Genomic DNA, 20,045 nt, shown 5'->3' on the forward strand with positions numbered 1-20,045 from the left:
TTTTTGACTTCTAAAACTGTACTGAGAGAGAGGAGATAATGCTTGAGGATGTTTGTTTGAATGTACATTGATACTGTACTCATTTATTTACAAGATTATATGAAAAGTGAGTATTTGAACATTTACCTACCCTCATTTTTTCATTTCCATACTTTTAAATACTTAGTTAAAATATACATATCAAGGAGAGTTAAAGTCCAAAACACCCTAAGAAGCAACTTTATTGAAGTTTTGTCTGTTAATTATAAAACTTGTCAACAGAGACCATATCAATGGGAACCTCAAAGGAATAATGTTAGTCCTGCCCATTTACCCAAGCCATCCCCCTGAGGGAAGTGAATTGGAATAAAGCATTTCCTGGAAGGAGGGAGGGAGTTGGTTTGGTAACAGAGTTTGACTCCATTATAATTTGTTATAATAGCTGCTTGTATTTGACTGATATTTAAGAAATCCTGGTTGCAGTTTACTGCCAGAAGTAATCATGCTGGTGTGAGTTAGAGGGTTCATTAATTAGTAACATGGGCTGCCAACAAACAGATGCTCCCTCTTCCTATTCTGTCCTAGTATTGGATGGATTCAGTTATATGTAGACTTTTTTTTTTTTTTTTAAACAATGCTCATTATCATGGTATCCTGAGCGTGGTAGCTAATGTTATGATTGAGTGGGTTCAGTTAAGAACACTGAGTTTGGAATGCTGGATTCTGCTGAGCATGTTCTGGTTTCTCCTTAGCACCTATGGAAGCTGATGGTAGAAGAATCAGATTTACTAGGACAACTAAAGGTAATACAACTCTTTCTCTGAAAAAGTTGAAATTGAGAGATTTTTAAATTAGTTCTTTCCTATCCAATGTCAGCACTCATTTTCTGTGTTTACCTCCATTGGACAAAGCTGTTCTCCCCTCCTATATCCTAAAAATGGGAGCACATGGCGTGATCTTTCAGGGTCTACGATAGAATCAGAGAAATGTAGGGCTGGGAGGGAGCTTAAAGTCATCAAGTCCAGTTCCCTGCACTGAGGCAGGACCGAGTAAACCTAGACCATTCCTGACAGATATTTGTCTAATCCAGGAGTTCTCTAACTTCATTGCACCGTGATCCCCTTCTGACAACAAAAATTACTACATGACCCCAGGAGTGGGGGACTGAAGCCTAAGCCACCCATCCAAGCCCCATGGCCCTGGCTGGGAGTCCAAAACTGTAACTCAAGGGCTTCAGGTGTGGGGGGACCTATAACCTGAGCCCGCCACCCAGAGCAGTGGGGCTCAGGCTTCGGCTTTAGTCGTGGGCCACAGCAAGTCTAATGCCAGCCCTGATGACCCCATTAAAACAGGGTTGTGACCACTTTGGAGTCCCTACCCACAGTTTGAGAACTGCTGGTACCCTGTTCTTAAAAAACTCCAGTGATGGGAATTCCACAACTTCCCTTTGAAGCCTGTTCCAGAATTTAACTACCATTATGCTTAGAAGGATTTTCCTAATATTTAATCTCCCTTGCTTCAGATTAAGGCCATTATTACTTGTCCTACCTTCAATTGACATGAAGAACAATTGACCACCATCCTCTTTATAAACAGCCCCTCGTGTATTTAAAGACTACTTCCCACCACACCAAATCTTCTTTTCTCAAGACTAAATTTGTCCAGTTTTTTTAACCTTTTTAACCTTTCCTCACATCATGGACCATGAAATCTGGTCTTTTGTGTACTTTTACCCTATGCTATATGGATTTCATGGGGGAAACCAGCGTTTTTCAAATTGGGTTCCTGACCCAAAAGGGAGTTGTAGGGGAAACACAGGGTTATTTTGGGGGGGCCGGGGGGGTTGTGGTATTGCCACCCTTACTTCTGCACTGCCGTCAGAGCTGGGCTCCCGGCCAGTAGCCGCCACTCTCCAGCTGCCCATCTCTGAAGGCAGCACCAGCAGCAGTGCAGAAGTAAGGGTAACAGTACTGCAACCCTCCCCCCCCCACCACCACACACACAAATATCCTTGCAAACTCCCGACACACACACACTCCTTCTGGGGTAAGGAACCCTACAATCAGAATACGGTGAAATTTCAGATTTAAATAGCTGAAATGATGAAATCTGATTTTTTTTAAATCCTATGACTGTGAAATTGACCAAAATGGACTGTGAATTTGACAGGGCTCTACTCACGGATAAGGTTTAGAAAACCTGATCATTTTTGTTGCTATCCTCTAGCCTCTTTCCAGTTTTTCCACATCTTTCCTAAAGTGTGGCTCCCAGAACTGGACACACTGCTCCAGGTGAGGCCTCACCAGGGCTGAGAAGAGCAGGACAATTATCTCCCATGTTTCACATACAACATTCCCGTTAATACACCCCGGAATATCAGCCTTTTTCACAGCTGCATCACATTTTTGATTTATATTCAGTTTGTGATGCATTATAACCCCAGATTCTTTTTAGCAATACTAGCACCTAGCCAGTTATTCTCCATTTCATAGTTGTGCATTTGATTTTTCCTTCGCACTTGTCTTTATTGAATTTCATTATGTTAATTTGAGACAATTCTCATTTGTCATTGTTTTGGATTCTAATCCTGTCCTCCAAAGTGTCTCCACTCCCTCCCAGGTTAGTGTCATCAGCAACTTTTATAACCATACTCTCCACTCCATTATCCAAGTCATTAATGAAAATATGGAAGAGTTCCAGGACTGAACCCTGTGGAACCCAAGTAGATATGTCCTTCCAGTTTGACAGCAAACCATTGATAACTACTTTAAGTATGGTCTTTCAACCAGTTGCGCACTCACCTTATAGTAATTTTATCTAGACCACATTTCTGTATGAGTCATTCTCTAGGATTCATCCGTGTGTGTTTTGCAATCTGCATCTTGGAGAGCGGCAAGACACCACAGACCTTTGGGACTTAAGATGGATTCTTCCCAAAACCAGAAATCCTGCTCTGGAGATTCAGGTTGTACAGCTGCTCTTGAAAATGGTACAAACTGCAGTCTGTCCAGTAATGAAAGCAGATACTATAAACCAGGAAAGGTAAGTGGGGATTTTATAATTTCTGTTCAGTTCTTTAGAGTTTTGAATTTAAATGTTTTTCTTTACAGATTATTAAGGATTTTTATCTATTGGGGAGAGGAGAATTGTTCCAGGCCTTCATAGACACTGCACAGCACATGTTAAAAACCCCACCCACAGCTGTAACTGAACATGGTGAGTAATCATCATTCAGTTGCCAAGACCTGCTCACTCTGCCCACTGTGGCAAGAGGGCAGCGAGCCCTGCCCAGCACAGCAAGTGTGAGACTCGTTCAGTTGTGTGCTAGTGCTTGTGCTCAAGTATGAGACTCGAGCAGCCACCAAGGATGAACCTGTATTTTCCCACTGCAGCATGCAGCTGTCTTAACATTGCTCTGGATAGTGTCCATGACATCAGAGCTAAGCAGATGTAGGTGGCAGTGTGCTGAAGAGAACAATCCTGCACTGTCCAAGGAGTAAGATCAACTAAATGGGATCTAAAAGGACTTTTCCTTCTCTTATATTGATCATTTACCAAACAATTGCCTAGCCATTTGGTAAATTACTTTGCAAACACAAGCAGGTCGTTTATTTGGATTAGTGCACAGAGAGAGAGAAGCTGCCATCTTGGCATACAGAAGCACCCCTTTACTTCTTAGAGATGATGACATGCAGTTGCTGAACTAGAATGTCATACAGACTGGCCATCCCTTCGTGACTCTGTCAAGTATCCCATGTGGTAGGATAGGTCAGTGTTCCAAAGCTGAGGCAGGAAATCATTGAGAGGGATGGGAACTAGTTGCAATTTAGAATATTGCCTTTGAGTCCCAGCATGAGCTACTAAGAACTGAGTAGACTTCTCAGCTTCTGGCCCCGTAGCAACTCTGTGGTTGTCAGTTGTACCTTGATGCTCTCTTTGACATTCATGCTCTTTCCCTATCAGATGTCAATGTTGCGTTCCAGCAGTCTGCTCACAAGGTGTTGCTAGATGATGATAACCTCCTTCCTTTGCTCCACCTTACCATTGAGTATCATGGAAAGGAGTATAAAGGTATTGACTTGTGCCTGCTTGCTAAGGGTGGGGATAGTGGTGCTGGCCTGCTTCAGTCTCTCTATTCATACTGCAGACTGTTAGGATTAAGAAATCTTAACTGTGTAAGCTCCCTTTCCTCTTTTGCCTTCATGACTCAAAAGTTTCTCCTCCCTCCCCCACACCACATTGTACCTTTGGATGCCCTGCCGCTGCTGCCTCTTCTCATTCAGTCCTTCCCTCCTTTGTTTTTTTTCCAGATTTGTCTCCTCCCACTAAAAATCTATACACAGGTTATAGTTCAGCAACTCCATTCTTTTCCAGATGCTTCTCAAGCTCGTGAAGGGCCTTCCCGGGAGTTATCTCCCCGTGAAGCCCCCACGTCTGGTTGGGCAGCTCTGGGACTCTCTTATAAAGTGCAGTGGCCATTGCACATCCTCTTCACTCCTGCTGTCTTGGAGAAGTGAGTACCCAATCCTTGTCTGCTCACGTAGGCATCCCACCTCTGAAGTTTCAGGCATGCTGTGATTCTCTATCCTTCACACTGAATGAAGGAAAAAAGCTTCATTGCCTTTGTCTGCTCTCCAAATTATTCGTTATAACTTACTTACATTATGGCCACTTGTTGCTGATGTCATGGTGAGTGCGGTAAGGTACTGCTAAATTTGCTTCTCCCTCAAAAATGTGTCCATCTACAGCTCTACTCCTTCCTCCTCATGGTGAAACTCCTGCAGAGCACTAACAGAAAACCCCTGTAGCTTGATAGGTGTATCAATTGGTTGATAAAGGTTCAGTCTCCTGAGTGGCTACAGCATCAAGAAGGTTATTCCCAGTATCATTAGAATGTGAGACCTGAGGCACACATGAGAAACGATTGCAATTGATCACAAATCCCTTTATTATAAATCCACTAAGCAGCTAAATAGTCCCACAAACACTGAAATACAACAGCAGGTTGAGTGAAGTGTTTAACCCTGTAAGTGGCATCAGATCTCCTGCTGGGGAACCCTAGAGTGTCTGTCGTGATCTCCTCCTCCTCATCGTCATTGTCATCACCACCACCAATGGGTCTCGTTTTGGCATCTCCAAAGGCACACAGGCTGAGATACAGCTTTTATAATGTGTAACGCTGATGCCCACTTGGGTTCATATACATTTATGAAGGTTTCATCTATATTTTATCTGTTTCTATACCCCATTAAATTTGGGATGCCCCATTTTCCATAGGTTAACTTTTTAGTTCCTTTTCTACCCGTTAACATTTACATTACTCAATCACTATAACAACTTGTGGTTAGCACTTTACTGACATCCTATGTCTGCAAAAATCCCCCAAATACTCTAACTGGCAAATGGCAATATATATTTCCTAAATATCAGCAGTTAACACTGCTGTTCCTGTGAGTGTTTCATCTTGTGACAAGGTAACTCAGGGGTAAGGCTGCATTTTAGTCACTGGTATTTTTAGTAAAAGTCATGGACAGTAAACAAAAATTCACATTCCTTGACCTGTCCATGACTTTTACTAAAAATACCAGTGAATAAAACTGGGGGGGTGCCTTCCCGGGGGCCCCATGGGTGCTGGGGAAGGGGGGGGGGCAGTGGCATGTGGCCTGGGACCCCCCCGCTGGTGCTGGAGGGGAGTGGTTGGTGGGGATGGCAGGCTCCCTACCTAGCTCTGTGCCTTTCTCCCCCCTTTCCCCTCCAGCAGCAGAGTTTGGGTGTGGGAAAGGGCAGGGGATGGGGTGAAGAGGGCTCTGGGTGGTGCTTACCTGGGGGGCTCCCGAGAGATGGTGACATTCACCTTACTCAGGTGGAGGCACTGCCCTTGCAGCTACCATTGACCGGGAACTGCAGCCAATAGGAGCTGTGAAGCCAGCGCCACGCCTCTGCCTAGCAGCTGAGTGAGGAGGATGTCGCCACGTCCGGGGAGCCCCCCAGGTAAGTGCCACCCAGAGCCCTCCTCACCCCGTCCTGTGCCCCCACCCACCCCAAACTCTGCTGCAGGAGGGTGTGTGGGGGAGCAGTGGCTTGAGACTGTCCCAGCAGCAACTGGTGCATCTAGTGCAGGGGCTGCCCCTGAGCCAGGCGCACTGGCCTCTGCAGAGGTCACGGAATCTGTGACAAACCTGCAGCCTTACTCATCGGTTAGCTACTCATATCAGTCTATTTCTAAGCCTGAGGCCTTGTTTGACTAAGCTAAATATCTTGCAGGCTTTCATTTCACCCCCGGATCCTCATACCTGATTTTTTTTATTATTATTATTATTGGCTACACCCTGAGTTCAGTATCATTAAGGAAAAAACATTTCTATTTACAGGGCTGGGCCATGCCCCCACCTGTTCTGCATGTTGCTGTTCAGCTCTCCTCCTTTTCGTCTCATGTTCATGTTCCAACCTTTGTCTGGTGTGGGACTTGGGCTCCAAGGAAGCCTTTCTTTTTCTTGAATGGTTGATATTTGTCTTGGCTGCAGATACAACGTTGTATTCAAATACCTGCTGAGTGTGCGGCGGGTCCAGGCTGAGCTGCAGCACTGCTGGGCTCTCCAGATGCAGCGCAAGCACCTGAAGTCCAACAGAACTGATGCCATCAAGTGGCGTCTGAGGGATCACATGGCCTTCCTTGTGGATAATCTTCAGTACTATCTGCAGGTTGGGGTGCAGAAGAGGATGTGGTGTGCCGTTTAGGCAGATAAACAAGAAGAGGGAAATGAAGGGGAGGCACTGAGCAGGCGTCTAAATCTTCTACAGCAAGACTCAGATTATACTACACACTATCTTTTCCTGGGGAGTTTGCCTGCAGGTTGTAGGGAGAATGGTGGATAGGATGGGGCGAACAAGGACTTAAAAGTGCAAAGCAAGAGCTATTAATTACTGAGCTGAGGGACCAGGGACCATCTTAAAGCTTGTGGTCTCGTGAGCCAGCAGAGCAGTAAGTGAATGCTATACAGGAATTCCAGCTTTCCAGTAATATCTAGTTTTCATAGGTGGTGTCTGATACCATCCTGCCTTTCTCACCTTCAAAGTCAGCCACAGCCTGAGTTCAGTGGTTGCTGTTTTGAGCATTGTTAGAAACAATGCTGTAAATCTAGTTTTCAGCCTGTGGTCCATGAACCTCTGGGGTCCGCAGACTGTGTCTGAGGGGTCTGCAGAAGTGTTTTTACCATAGAACAGTGATTTTCAACCTGTCTGTGGACCCACAGACTATGTTTAAGTTTTCCAAAAGGGTCTGCACCTCAATTTGAAATTTTTAAGGGAGTCTGCAAAGGGTAAAAGGTTGAAAACCACTGCTCTAAACATCTGAGCTTGAAACTGCAGTTTTCAAAGGGTAAAAATTTAACTTCTAGTTGCCAGGATTTTGTGAGGTTATTGGCTGTTAAAATCACACTGGCGCTGTGCAAAGAAAGTGGAAGCATGAGGGGTGAACAAGACAATGATAGTAGCAAACTGATTCTGAAGTGCAAAAAACTTTATTTTTTGTTCAATCAAACTATATAAAAAGTCACAAACCTTAAAAGAAAATTATTAAACTCCCCCTTCAAGTGATAGTTAAACTGAAAAAACATGTAACTTCTGCAACCGTGTAGCTGATATTTTCTCCAATTAGCTTAATTGGGCAGTCTCAATGCCTCTTGCATGTGGACACAGGGACTGCTAATGACAAAAGTATGGGATGCAGGTTGGCTTCCAGAATTTGGGTGAGAGTTACAAAGGGCCAAATTAACTTTTTGTGAAATTCTTTAAAAGTTACATAATTAACTAAAAGATTGAAAAAATAAATTGTTAACCCTGCTTTAGAATCCAATATTTCATGGTTTGCCAGTAGGAAAAAACAAGGTGAGAATTTAATTAAATATTTAACAGTTTGAAAGGTGTGAACTTTAAACTGGTTTTTAGAAATTTTGGGGCAGGGAGGATTAGGGGGAGGGCAGAAAATGGTCCATTTTTGACAAGCTGTACCAGTAATTCACAGATCCTAGATTAAGGTTCAGACTCGTCTGAGGTATGGCACTCCTGAGATTTTTCCAGCTCTTCAGGCAGGTTGAGGAGGCTAGGTAGAGATGGAATTGCTCCCAGCAGGTAAGGAAAAGTAGTACTAATGAGATTTCTGTACCTGCCTATCAGGTGGATGTGCTGGAGTCTCAGTTCTCACAGCTTCTGCTACAGATAAACTCCACTCGGGATTTCGAGAGCATCCGATTGGCTCATGATCACTTCTTAAGTAACCTGTTGGCTCAATCCTTCATCCTGCTCAAACCTGTAAGTAGATTTTGCTCTCTGGTTCTTTTCCACAAGATACCCTAGAGGTTTTATATTCCATTGTGAATAGATTTGATATATCAATAACATTTCCCATATTCATATAGAGAAGGTCAGAAGGGACCACTGTGATCATCTGTGACCTCCTGCATAACTAATTCCTGTTTGAACTGAAGCATCTCTTTTAGAAAAACATCCAATTTTGATTTTAAAATGTCCAGGGATGGAGAATCCACCACAATCCTTGATATGTTGTTCTAGTGGTCAATGATCCTGACTGCTAAGTTACCTTATTTCTAGTCTGAATTTATCTAGCTTCAGCTTCCTGCAACTGGATCTTGTTATACCTCTGTCTGCTAGATTGAAGAGGCCATTATCAAAGTTTTGTTCTCCTGTATACTTAAACTGTAATCAAGTCGCCCCCTAACCTTCTGTTTGAGGAGCTTGGCCCCAGTGTCACACAGAGCTTGTGTTCAGCTGCTTATCCAAGATGCTCCCCAAATCTTTTTCAGAATCACAGCTTCCCAGGGTAGAGTCTCTCATCATGTAAATAGGGTCTGTGTTCTTTGTTCCTAGATGTCTACATTTGCATTTCATCATATAGAAATGCTTATTATTTGCTTGCATCCAGCTTACCAAGATGTTCAGATCACTATCAATGATCTGTCCTCTTCCTTATTTACCACTTCCCCAGTCTTTATCATCTACAAACTTTCAGTTTTTCTTTTAGGACAATCATTCATAAAATTGTTAAACAGGGTAGGGCTAAGAACTGATTCCTGCAGAGCTCCACTGGAAACACAGCTGCTCGATTTATTATTCCCTGTTCAGTTACATTCTGAGACCTTGCAGTTAACCAGTTTTTAATCCATTTAATGTGTGCAATGTTGATTTGTATCTTTATAGTTTTTTAATCAAAATGTTGTGTAGTACCAAGTCAAATGCCTTACAGAAGTAAAAGGTAACAGTGCTGATATAATCTACTTAATCAACCAAACCTGTTATCTCAAAAAACATACCAAATTAGTTTGACAGGATCTGTTTCCCATGAACCCATGTTTATTGGCACTAATTATATTACCCTCTTCATTATTTTTATTAAAGGAGTTCCATAACAACCATTCCATTATTTTGACCAGGATCAATATCAAGTCATCCCATTTACTCTTTATAAATACTGGCTCATTTACTTTCTTCCTGTCCTGTGGAACCTCACCAGTGTTCCAAGACTTAATGAAAATCAAAATTAATGGTCCAGAGAGCTCCTCAGCCCTCTTAACTTGCAATTGTGTGTGTTTTATAATCTGGACCCATTTATTTAAAAACGACTTAAAGCAGATAATATACTCCTGAGTTACTGTTAGAATGGAAGAGATTTCATCACCATATGATATGATTACATCATCTGGCTTTTTCTCAAATATGGAACAGAAATATCCATATTGAACACTTCTTTTTCTTCAGGGAAAGTTCTACCATGTCCATCTAGTAATGGTCCAAAAGACCATTTAGGATTTTTTGTCCTTCCTAATAAACTTTTAGATTCCTTTTTATTGTCCTTAACGCTGCTGGCCATATATTTCTTCTTGTGTTCTTTTGCTTCCCTTACCAATTTTCTACAATTCCTAGCTTCTACTTTATATTCATTTCTATCAACTTCCCCTTTTTTCCATTTGTAATTTATCACTGCTTTCACTTCCGTTCTAAGCCATGTTTTTGGTGGCCTTTGTTTTTGGTTTTTTTAAGCAGTGGAGTCTTTTTTTCCCCTCAATTGTGGGTTTTGGGGCATCTAGTAAAGTTCAACTTATTCCCCCTTTTTTGTGCGAATTCTCTCGGCTGATGTGTCTCATAATTGTACCCAGGTTTGTGAAACTGGCTCTCTTAAAGTGCCAAGTTATATATTACTGGTTTGGACTTCATTTATTATGTGCAAATAGTATGAGCAAGTTGTCATTTGCACTTATGCAACCACTAAATTTTATCAGTTCCTCTGTCAACATGAGGTCTAATATAGAATTCTCTTGTGTTGGGTGCATCATTGCATGAGATAAAAATTACAGATGACAATTTTCTAGGAATGTCAAGGACATTTTAATACTGGTAGCATGAGACTTCCATCCTGCTGCTCAGATTGAAGTCCCAGCTAGGGTCATCCTGCTCCTTAATGTAATGTGGTGGTCTGCATCATATACCTACTAATACCCCATCTTACGATTTATCTGTAAGCATTCAATGTCATTGGCTTCAGTGACTTGGAAACAGGTGTTTCCATTTTTGACAGTGTGCCCTCTCCCCTACGCTGTCCTTCCTAAATAGTGATTTTAACATTCCCAACATGCAAGTCTAGTTGGTTTCAGTAATACTACATAGGTCTAATTTATGCTCTAAATGAACAATTCCAATTCCTCTTATTATCCAGTCTGCTAGCAATGGACAGTGCAAGTACATTTTCTAGTATCTTGTATAGTCCAGTTTTAACCTCTACGATGATAGGGTCCCCATTACTTCCTTTCTGAGAGTATAAAAACCATAAGATATTATGTAATATCCCAGATGTGATCACCCCAAAGCCTTATATAGGGAAACTGGCACCTTATTTCTTAGGACCTGTTGCTTCCTTGTATGTAGCCCAAAATTGTAATAGCCTGTTTTGCTGCCGTGTTTTATTTCACACACTTATATTATGGTATTCTAGGTTTCTCCCTGGCTTTGAGTATCTTGGTTTGATTGTATTTCAGTAGAGGTATTAGCTGCTTTTCCCCCCACAGATTTATAGCCAGATAGGACCTTAGATCATTACCCTAACCTCTGACATATATTGGAAGCCACAGTTTCACCCAGTTACCCTTCATTGAGCCTGCTAACTTATTTGACTAAAGCAAGTTTTCCAGAAAAGCATCAGGCTGGATCTAAAGACAGCAAGAGAACGACAATCATTGTTTATAAAAAAAACTGTGCCTTCGTCCCAAGCTGAATTCTACAAAACTGGGTGATGAAGCAACAGAATGGCAGATGAAATTCAGTGTTGATAAATGCAAAGTAACACACATTGGAAAACATAATCCCAACTGTACATATAAAATGATTGGGTCTAAATTAGCTGTTACCACTCAGAAAAAAGATCTTGGAGTCATTGTGAATAGTTCTCTGAAAACATCCACTCAGTGTGCAGCAGCAGTCAAAAAAAAACCAAACAGAATGTTGGGAATCATTAAGAACGGGATAGATAGTAAGACAGAAAATATATCGCCTCTATATAAATCCATAGTACGCCCACATCTTGAATACTGCATGCAGATGTGGTCACCCCATCTCAAAAAAGATATATTGGAATTGGAAAAGGTTCAGAAAAGGGCAACAAAAATGATTAGGGGAATGGAACAGCTAAGGGCGCATAGAATAGAGGCCCATAAAATCATGTCTGGTGTGGAGAAAGTAAATAAGGAAGTGTTATTTACACTCTCTCATAGCATAAGAATTAGGGATCACCAAATGAAATTAATAGACAGCAGATTTAAAACAAACAAAAGGAAGTATTTTTCCACACAGTGCACAGTCAACCTGTGGAACTCCTTGCCAGAGGATGTTGTGAAGGCCAAGACTATAATAGGCTTCAAAAAAGAACTAGATAAGTTAATTGAGGATAGGTCCATCAATGACTGTTAGCCATGATGGGCAGGGATGGTGTCCCTAGCCTGTGTTTGCCAGAAGTTGGGAATGGGCGACAGGGGATGGATCACTTGATGATTCCCTGTTCTGTTCACTCCCTCTGGGGCACCTGGCACTGGCCACTGTTGGCAGACAGGACACTGGGCTACATGGACCTTTGGTCCGACCCAGTCTGGCTGTTTTTAGGTTCTTATTTTGCTTATTCATGCCCAAGTTTCTAGTCTTCCTTTGTCTCCTTTTCAGATCATTAGTCCTTGCTATGTGACTCAGCAGGGAATCATATCTATCCCCCTAATATTTTTCTGTTAGACTCCCTAACAGATTGTAAAAAGTGAATTTTAAAAGTCAGTGACCCTATTTATGCTGTTTTCTTTTTGTGTTTCATTTTAGATGAAAATCTTTCAGGCTCTTATTGCTACGTTTGTTTCAAACACCTGCAGTGGATCGTTTGTTTAAAAATTGTTTTCGCTCACATTTTAAATTGTGGCAGCATGTCTCATTTGTACAAAACCCTCAAATGTTAGGCTATATTTAAGCTGCGTCCCTTCAACCTTATCAGCTTTCTAAATAAGAAAAGTTTGATTCAAAATATTCCATATTACAGCACTGAAGTGTCCTAATTTTAAAAGAGGTTATGTGTAGAAGTAGTGGGCTCTCTGTTCATGGCTTTAAGGAAAGAAAGGGGTGAGAAAGTGGAAGAAGTTGAAATTTATAAAAGGTATTGGAGGGAGGGCAGCAAATGACACTATGCTATGTTTCTCCTCCTCATAGGATATTCCTGCTGTTTTTAAATAGTCAGGTCAAGCAAGACCCAGTGAACCAGTGTGGGAAAATGCCCTCTCATTGGCTCTGTTTTTGGCATCTAATTTTAAAATTGCTTTGTTATGACTTACTCTCTCTGCAGGTTTTCCATTGCCTGAATGAAATCCTGGATCTGTGTCACAGTTTCTGTTCTCTAGTCAGTCAGAATTTGGGCCCATTGGATGAGCGTGGAGCTGCACAGCTGACCATCCTGGTAAAGGTGAATCTTTGTCCATCCAGGTCCTCTCCTCCTTCCTGCTTTTGAGTCTCAAGGTCTATACTTTCACCCTGCTGTATCAAACACTAGAATGTCATGGACCTAATCATCATCATAGGATCTAATCACATCAGCCATACCATCAGGGGCTCATTCACCTGCACATCTACCAATGTGATATATGCCATCATGTGCCAGCAATGCCCCTCTGCCATGTACATTGGCCAAACTGGACAGTCTCTCCACAAAAGAATTAGTGGACACAAATCTGACATCAGGAATCATAACACTCAAAAACCAGTAGGAGAACACTTTAACCTGTCTGGTCATTCAATGACAGACCTGCGGGAGGCAATTTTGCAACAGAAATGCTTCAAAAACAGGCTCCAGCAAGAAACTGCTGAGCTGGAATTGATATGCAAACTAGATACAATCAACTTAGGTTTGAATAGGGACTGGGAATGGCTGAGCCATTACAAACATTGAATCTATCTCCCCTTGTAATATTCTCACACTTCTTATCAAACTGTCTGTACTGGGCTATCTTGTTTATCACTTGACCTCTCACAGTTGGTAAGACAACTCACCTTTTCATGCTCTCTGTATGTGTGTATATATATATCTCAATATATGTTCCATTCTATGCATCCGAAGAAGTGGGCTGTAGCCCACGAAAGCTTGTGCTCAAATAAATTTTGTTAGTCTCTACGGTGCCACAAGTACTCCTGTTCTTTTTGCAGATACAGACTAACATGGCTGCTATTCTGAAACCTGTTAGAATGTCATGGGGGAAATAGCTAGCTTACCTTACAGTGGAGATGGCACAGTGTCTCACGTTCCTGTCAAAGGCCACGTGTATCTGGAAGGAAACGTCACTGTAGGTCCTTGAAAAATTGTTTTGGCAGCAGTGAGGGTCAGAAAGCCACAGTAACCTTAGCATCCTCTTGTTCTGATCTTCTGTAACTTGCAGGGCTTCAGCCGTCAATCCTCTCTCCTCTTCAAGATTCTCTCCAGCGTTCGCAACCACCAGATAAACTCTGACTTGGCTCAGCTGCTGCTCCGCCTGGACTACAACAAATACTACACCCAGGCTGGCGGGACCTTGGGCAGGTAGGAATATGCAGCACTGAAGCCCTTAAGGGCATCAGGCTTGGTGGTAGCAGCAACTCTGCTTTCTGAGATTACTGAAACAAAGTGGATTAACTAATTCTTGGTGATTTTTATTAAGAGGTTCTGTTGTGGGAGGACTTGGTAATTTTCCATCTGGGCCCAAAATTACTTATATCAAAAGGCTCAAATGGGCATTACATGGACTAAAGTGCTGCCATGTGATGGGGCCAGTGAGTCTGAATTAGTGCCACTCACCATAGCTACTACTTCCTCAGTGTACATTTACTTTGGATCAGTGCAAGCTACCCACCATGTGGTGTTGACTGATCACTGGAGCCATCTACCCACTTGCATAGAGGGAATTTCTTAAGGTATGTAATTAATGGTGTCTCTTTCCTCCTCTCTTGCAGTTTTGGGGTTTGAGCACTGAGACTCATTTTTCTGGCTGAGAACTAGTGCACAGCAAGATGCAGCAAGGACAACGGTGAATGTATGTGGCCATTAGCTCTCTTCCTAGGGAATTTGCATTTTCCTGGCCAAATCCTTCTCAATAGCAGTTTATATTCAGTCATTGCCAGGATATCAGTAACTTCTGGAAAAAACTAAATGGGGAGAATATCTCATGCAGTCAGTACTCCTAGTGACTGCAGGGAACCATTCCACTCATTGAACAAAGCAGTGAGCACAGGCTCGTGTGGCATTTCTGTATCCCTGTTGTACTTCATGCCTGGTGTCATTTTCTGAAGAGGAGGAAATGCAAGATCAGAGCTCCTCCTACCTCTTCAGCCAAACTGTTAACCTTTGCCACTAGGGAAGCACAGAGAGATAAGTATCCTGCTAAATACCTGTGTATGGTAAAAGGATCCAACTTGTATGCGCAGGGTTCAGTTTCTACAATAAATTGTTTTACAGTTGCCATGATCTCAGATTCAAACAAATCTGCAGGTATGTCTGATGCAGCAGGAAGAAATCACAGGAATTGGGTTGTAGGTGTACATTGCTGTAATGCCGGATTAGGCAGCTAACAGTGTCTGTGCAGCCTAAGGTTTGTGCAAGAGACAGAAGTATGCAAGCTCGTTCTTTCTGTGAAAAGAGAATTTATCTTAACCCAAGGAGAGGTAAAGGTGGTGGTGTGGTTAGGTCTAAGCACACTTGTTCTCACTTTCAGGAGACATGAACAGGCAGCATCCTCTCCTCCAAATGTGAACAAAGTTGTTTGTCTGAGCAATTAGCTGAGCAAGAAGTAGGGCTGAGTGGACTTGTAGGGGCTAAAGCAGGCCTGCACAACATGCGGCCCACAGAGGCTCACTGTGCGGGCCGCAGCGGGATTCAAAAGACTCTGAGCTGCCCGCAGTGGCAGGGAGCTCAGAGCTCTTTAAATCCCAGCCGCAGCCACGATTCAAAGGACTCTGGGTTGCTCGCAGTGGCGGGGAGCTCAGAGCTCTTTAAATCTCAGCCGCGGCCGGGATTCAAAAGGCTCTGGGCTGCCCGCAGCGGTGGGGAGCTCAGAGCTCTTTAAATCTTAGCCGCAGCTGGGATTCAAAGGGCTCTGGGCTACCCACAGCCAGAGAGCCCAGAGCCCTTTAAATCTCAGCTGCCAGGGTTGGCTTTAGGCCAATTCATCCAATTCCCCTGAATCAGCCTACCCCTAAGAGGGCCACATGCCCAAGCCCCAGTACGGTGTACCGGCAAAAGCCAGTGTGCTGTAGCGGGGTGGCCCAGCTTCCCCAGGGGGCAATTTAAAAGGCTTGTGGCTCCCAGGCCATTTAAATTGCCACCAGAGCACCACTGCTGGAGCCCTGGGTTAGGGCTGTGGGGGCTATTTAAAAAGTCCGGGGTTCCCGTCCCTTCTACTGCCCCAGCCCTTTAAATAGCCACCAGAGCCCCACCACTTCCCCAGGGTTCTTGTGGCTATTTAAAGGGCTGGGGTGGTAGAAGAAGGGGAGCCCTGGGGTAGGGGGGGGCTCTGGGGGCTATTTAAAGAGCCGGGGCTCCAGCTGCCTCTGCCGCCCCGGTCCTTAAATAGTCGCTGAAGCCACACCGCTTCCGCAGGGCTCCCTCAGTTATTTATAGGGCTGGGGCGGTAGAAGCAGGAGAGCCGTGGGCTCTTTAAATAGCCCCCAGAGCCCTGGGGTAGCAGGGGGGGGAAGGGGGGTCTCCAGATGCCTTTGCTGCCCTGGTCCTTTAAATAGCCTCTGAAGCCCCACCACTTCCCCAGGGCTCCTGTAGCTATTTACAGGGCTAGGGCAGTGGAAGCAGGGGAGCCCCAGGCCCTTTAAATAGCTCCTAAGCCACAGGCTGCCACTGCTACCCTAGTGGGGGAGGCAGGAGGAGGAGGCACTCATCATACAGGATGGGCTGTACCCCCTGTACCTGCACCAGTTGCCCGCAGCCAACCCCTGCCGCACCTCCTGCCCTGCCTCCACCAGTTCCTGTCTGCAACCAGCCCTGCACCCGCTGCCCACAGCCAGCCCCTCACCCCCTGCCTTGCCGTCAGCCCTACACCAGCCCGTCTCCAGCCAGCCCTGCACCCCATTCCCTGGCTCCAGCCAATCCCTGCCGCACCCCCCTGCCTGAAGCCAGCCAGTCTGGCACTCCTTTGTCTCCAGCCTTGCCAACCCATGCTGCACACCCCCTGTGGCCCTGCCTGAAGCCAGCCAGCCCATCCCACACGCTGTCTCCAGCCTGCCCCACATCCCTTGCCCAGCCTGCAGCCAGACCCTACCTCCAGCCACCTCCCCCCGCACCTCCAGCCAGCCCCATGTCCACTGGTGTCCTGTAGTTCCCAGGGAAGTAACCCTGCACACCTGCTTCAATGAGGTGGGCAGGGAGCAGCTGGGTCCCACATGTGCACCCTAGCACACCCTCAGGGAGTGGCGGAGCTCATTTCTAGTTCAGACATCTTTTTAAAAAAACGTAAACATACATCTGTACTTTCCCGGACATGTCAGGCTTTTTGGATCTTAAATCGCCATCCAGGAGGAAAATACAGATGTATGGTAACCCTATTGGTACAAAAAATACATACTGTGGCAGAACTTTTTATAGGGAACCACTTGCTAAGAAATGAAAGGCTTTTTTTTTTTTTTTTTCAGTCATCCCTGCCAGGGCTCTGCCGAGAATGTTCAAATTGGGCCCCACACTTCCTAAAGCTGGCCCTGCCAGCTGCAGACAGGATTCAAAGGCTCTGGGCTCCCCACAGCCCTTTAAATCTCAGCTGTGCCCAGGATTCAAAGGGCTCTGAGCTGCCCACAGAGATTCTCGGCCGTGGCTGAGATTTAAAGGGCTCAGGGCTCCCTGCCACCACGGGCAGCCCAGAGCCCTTTGAATCCTGGCGGCAGCTCCAGCGGATGCACTGGGGCTGGGATTTAAAGGGCTCAGGCTCCCCTCAGCAGCAGGAGCTCTGGGCCCTTTAAATCCCTGCCCCAGCCCCACAAAGCTCCAGGTTCCTGCAGCCGCCAGAGCCCCAGGCCCTTTACTTTGACCCTGAGGGCTCCCAGCCAGCTCTTCAGCTGAGAGCCCCTGGTTGATTTAAAATCAAGTATCACCTCCCCACCCCCAACATTCCTTTTTGGCCCACAGCTGTTTTGGTGGGGCAGCACTGGGAAAGAAGGGTTTGTTTCTGCAGGGCTGGGCGGTGCTGGGGCGGAGTGTTTCCGCAGGTTTGGGGGGTTTCGACCCTCAGCTGTTTTCTTTGGAGTAATGTGGCCCTCGCCGCTTTACGAGTTGTGCAGGCCTGCGCTAAAGTTTTACATTGTTATTTTTGAATGCAGGGGATTTTTGTATATAATTTATATTTGTAAGTTCAACTTTCATGATAAAGAAATTGCACTACAGTACTTGTTAGGTGAATTGAACAATTTGTTTTTTACAGTGCAAATATTTAATCAAAATAATAAAGTGATCAGTCTACACTTCGTATTGTGTTGTAATTGAAATCACTATACTTGAAAATGTAGAAAACATCCAAAAATATTTGTGGTATTCTATTATTGTTTAACAGTGTGATTAATAGAGTAATTTTTTTAATCACGTGCCAGCCCTACAGTTTACTCAATCTCTTTTGTACCTACAGCCTTCTGCCAGCTATGGACTATGAGTTCTTGATATCTGAGTGCAGCTAGCTAAGGCTTGTGTCTCACCGTGTGGTAACTGCTTGGTTGTGTGATGGGGGCCAGATGCTGAACTGTTCCTGCAGGGGAAAGGACTTGCCTCATACCTGGAATCTTAAAAGTAGGGCTGTCACTTGCACTTAATGCCTGTGATTAACTGAAAACAAAATTAATGTGTTAATCACATACCTCTATGCAGAAAGGGAGGCATGGACAGGAGGTGGCTGGAGCCCCAGCCTGGCCGTGGTGGGGAGGAGGAGCTGGAACCCTGCACCCCCCAGCCCAGAGCCTATATTTGAAAATATAGAAAACATCCAAAAATATTTAAATAAATTGTATTCTGTTATTAACAGTGCAATTCAAAGTGATTAATCACAGTTCATTTTTTTTAACTGCTTGCCACGCCTACTTAAAAGATAACTTTAACCCTTCAAACATTGCTACCTGTTCCAAATTTCTGCTCTGCCCTGCACTCCCAACACAGGTAAATAGTCCCCAGTGTCTATGTGCCTTCTCTGGTCTCGGCCATGCCAGTCTGCACAGAGTCTAGTATACATGCTAGAAAACAGTAGCCAGAATGGTCACAGAAAGGCAGGCAAGATAGCACTTGGTCTACCCTAGAGTTCCATGATCGCAGCAGTGCCAAGCATACCTTCACCCACTTTCATCTCAAATCCATCCTGCAAAGAGAGCAACATCAGCAAATCCAAGCTGCTCAGCAAGAGACATGCACATCCTAACTCATTCACAAACACAGCAAGGTAGTACTCAGTGCCCCCCACTAGACCTGGCAGTTGGTTGTGGGGTAAATGCTTCCACAGTCAATTAGGGCATTTAGTTCATTGTTCTGGACTGACTTGGGCTGATATTTTAGACCTGGTAGCCACCTTTAAAGCAAGTGGGAAAGTAACAAGGTGTTTAGCAAAGGGAAATTCAGCTGAAATCCAGCATCCACCCCTGAAAGGAGCCAAGTCACGGGCTTATAGGAGGGGGGAAAAAAGTGTTACCACAAGAGATTCAACATTTATTTCCATCATAAAAGTCCAGCAAATAAAACTATATACAGTGATCCATGCATGTGGCCAGTAACACACAGACATTTAAAACCTGATTAAAAACACAGTCTTCACACCAACAGGGAGGGCAGGACACAGGGTGGCATTAGCAGGGGCCATAGTCATGTTTATATTTTGGGTGCTTGTTGTAGCCAACCCTCTCCCCAGCAATGAGGCTCTGAATAACCCACTCCTGCGACACAACAGGGAGACGTAATGCTTCCGCACACTTCAGGACAGCAGCTGGGCAGGACGAGTCACTCACCACCACATCAAACACCCCCAAAGCAATATCTGCAGAGAGCAGGACACAGGCTATTGTCAGGGAAAAAAGAAAAAAGACTCATTCCCTCCCTGCAGTAGAGATGCACAGTCTCACTGGTCCAGCAACCCTAATCAGAAAATTGTGTGTCTTGTAAAGTTAAAAATACTCCACATCGAGGCTTGAGCTCAGATGGAGCCTCAAGTACTGAAGATCAAAAAACAAGGCTGCCGTTTGGCAGATGAACAAGCAGCTGCTGGTTCCACATCCTACGTGAACTCCATAGCTCACAGGTCACCCTAAATCCCTCTCCTGGAGAGGGACTGGAGGGAGAGGAGATTCACTGCCTGACAGCAGACCCAGAAGGGAAGCAACTGTTGACCCAGTTTTCCCTTTCTAAAAGCAGACTGGATCACCACCTGAACTATTGCAGCATGCAAAAGTTCACTCCCAAAATGGTGTCAGTGGAGGAGTGGAGGCTTACCCATTTTATCCAGGCAGAGAGTTACCAGTTATCCTGCCCTATGTCT

General features: G+C 44.5%; 2 protein-coding genes across 12 annotated transcripts in view; one reads left to right on the forward strand and one right to left on the reverse strand.

The window, feature by feature from the left end:
- The window catches only part of TUBGCP4 (tubulin gamma complex associated protein 4), a 41,662-nt gene extending 23,170 nt beyond the window's left edge, over positions 1 to 18,492 (forward strand). For 2 of the 4 annotated variants that reach the window (XM_030577405.1, XM_030577403.1), the window contains 9 exons: positions 732 to 782; positions 3,090 to 3,195; positions 3,943 to 4,050; positions 4,354 to 4,492; positions 6,504 to 6,681; positions 8,155 to 8,289; positions 12,863 to 12,979; positions 13,947 to 14,086; positions 14,497 to 14,998. In XM_030577405.1, coding sequence (XP_030433265.1) covers positions 732 to 782; positions 3,090 to 3,195; positions 3,943 to 4,050; positions 4,354 to 4,492; positions 6,504 to 6,681; positions 8,155 to 8,289; positions 12,863 to 12,979; positions 13,947 to 14,086; positions 14,497 to 14,509 — 987 coding nt within the window. In that variant the 3' untranslated portion in view covers positions 14,510 to 14,998. Of the gene's footprint in view, positions 1 to 731; positions 783 to 3,089; positions 3,196 to 3,942; positions 4,051 to 4,353; positions 4,493 to 6,503; positions 6,682 to 8,154; positions 8,290 to 12,862; positions 12,980 to 13,946; positions 14,087 to 14,496; positions 14,999 to 18,161 lie in introns of those variants that run through there. The other 2 variants (XR_004002291.1, XM_030577404.1) reach the window with 2 other exon arrangements.
- A 717-nt stretch (positions 18,493 to 19,209) lies between these two features.
- TP53BP1 (tumor protein p53 binding protein 1) overlaps positions 19,210 to 20,045 on the reverse strand; it is an 80,278-nt gene continuing 79,442 nt past the window's right edge. For 7 of the 8 annotated variants that reach the window (XM_030577243.1, XM_030577246.1, XM_030577245.1 and 4 more), the window contains one exon: positions 19,210 to 19,568. In XM_030577243.1, coding sequence (XP_030433103.1) covers positions 19,360 to 19,568 — 209 coding nt within the window. In that variant the 3' untranslated portion in view covers positions 19,210 to 19,359. The remainder of the gene's footprint in view (positions 19,569 to 20,045) is intronic. The other variant, XM_030577242.1, reaches the window with a different exon arrangement.

Source organism: Gopherus evgoodei, chromosome 10 (assembly GCF_007399415.2).
Source record: "Gopherus evgoodei ecotype Sinaloan lineage chromosome 10, rGopEvg1_v1.p, whole genome shotgun sequence".
Taxonomy (NCBI): domain Eukaryota; kingdom Metazoa; phylum Chordata; order Testudines; family Testudinidae; genus Gopherus; species Gopherus evgoodei.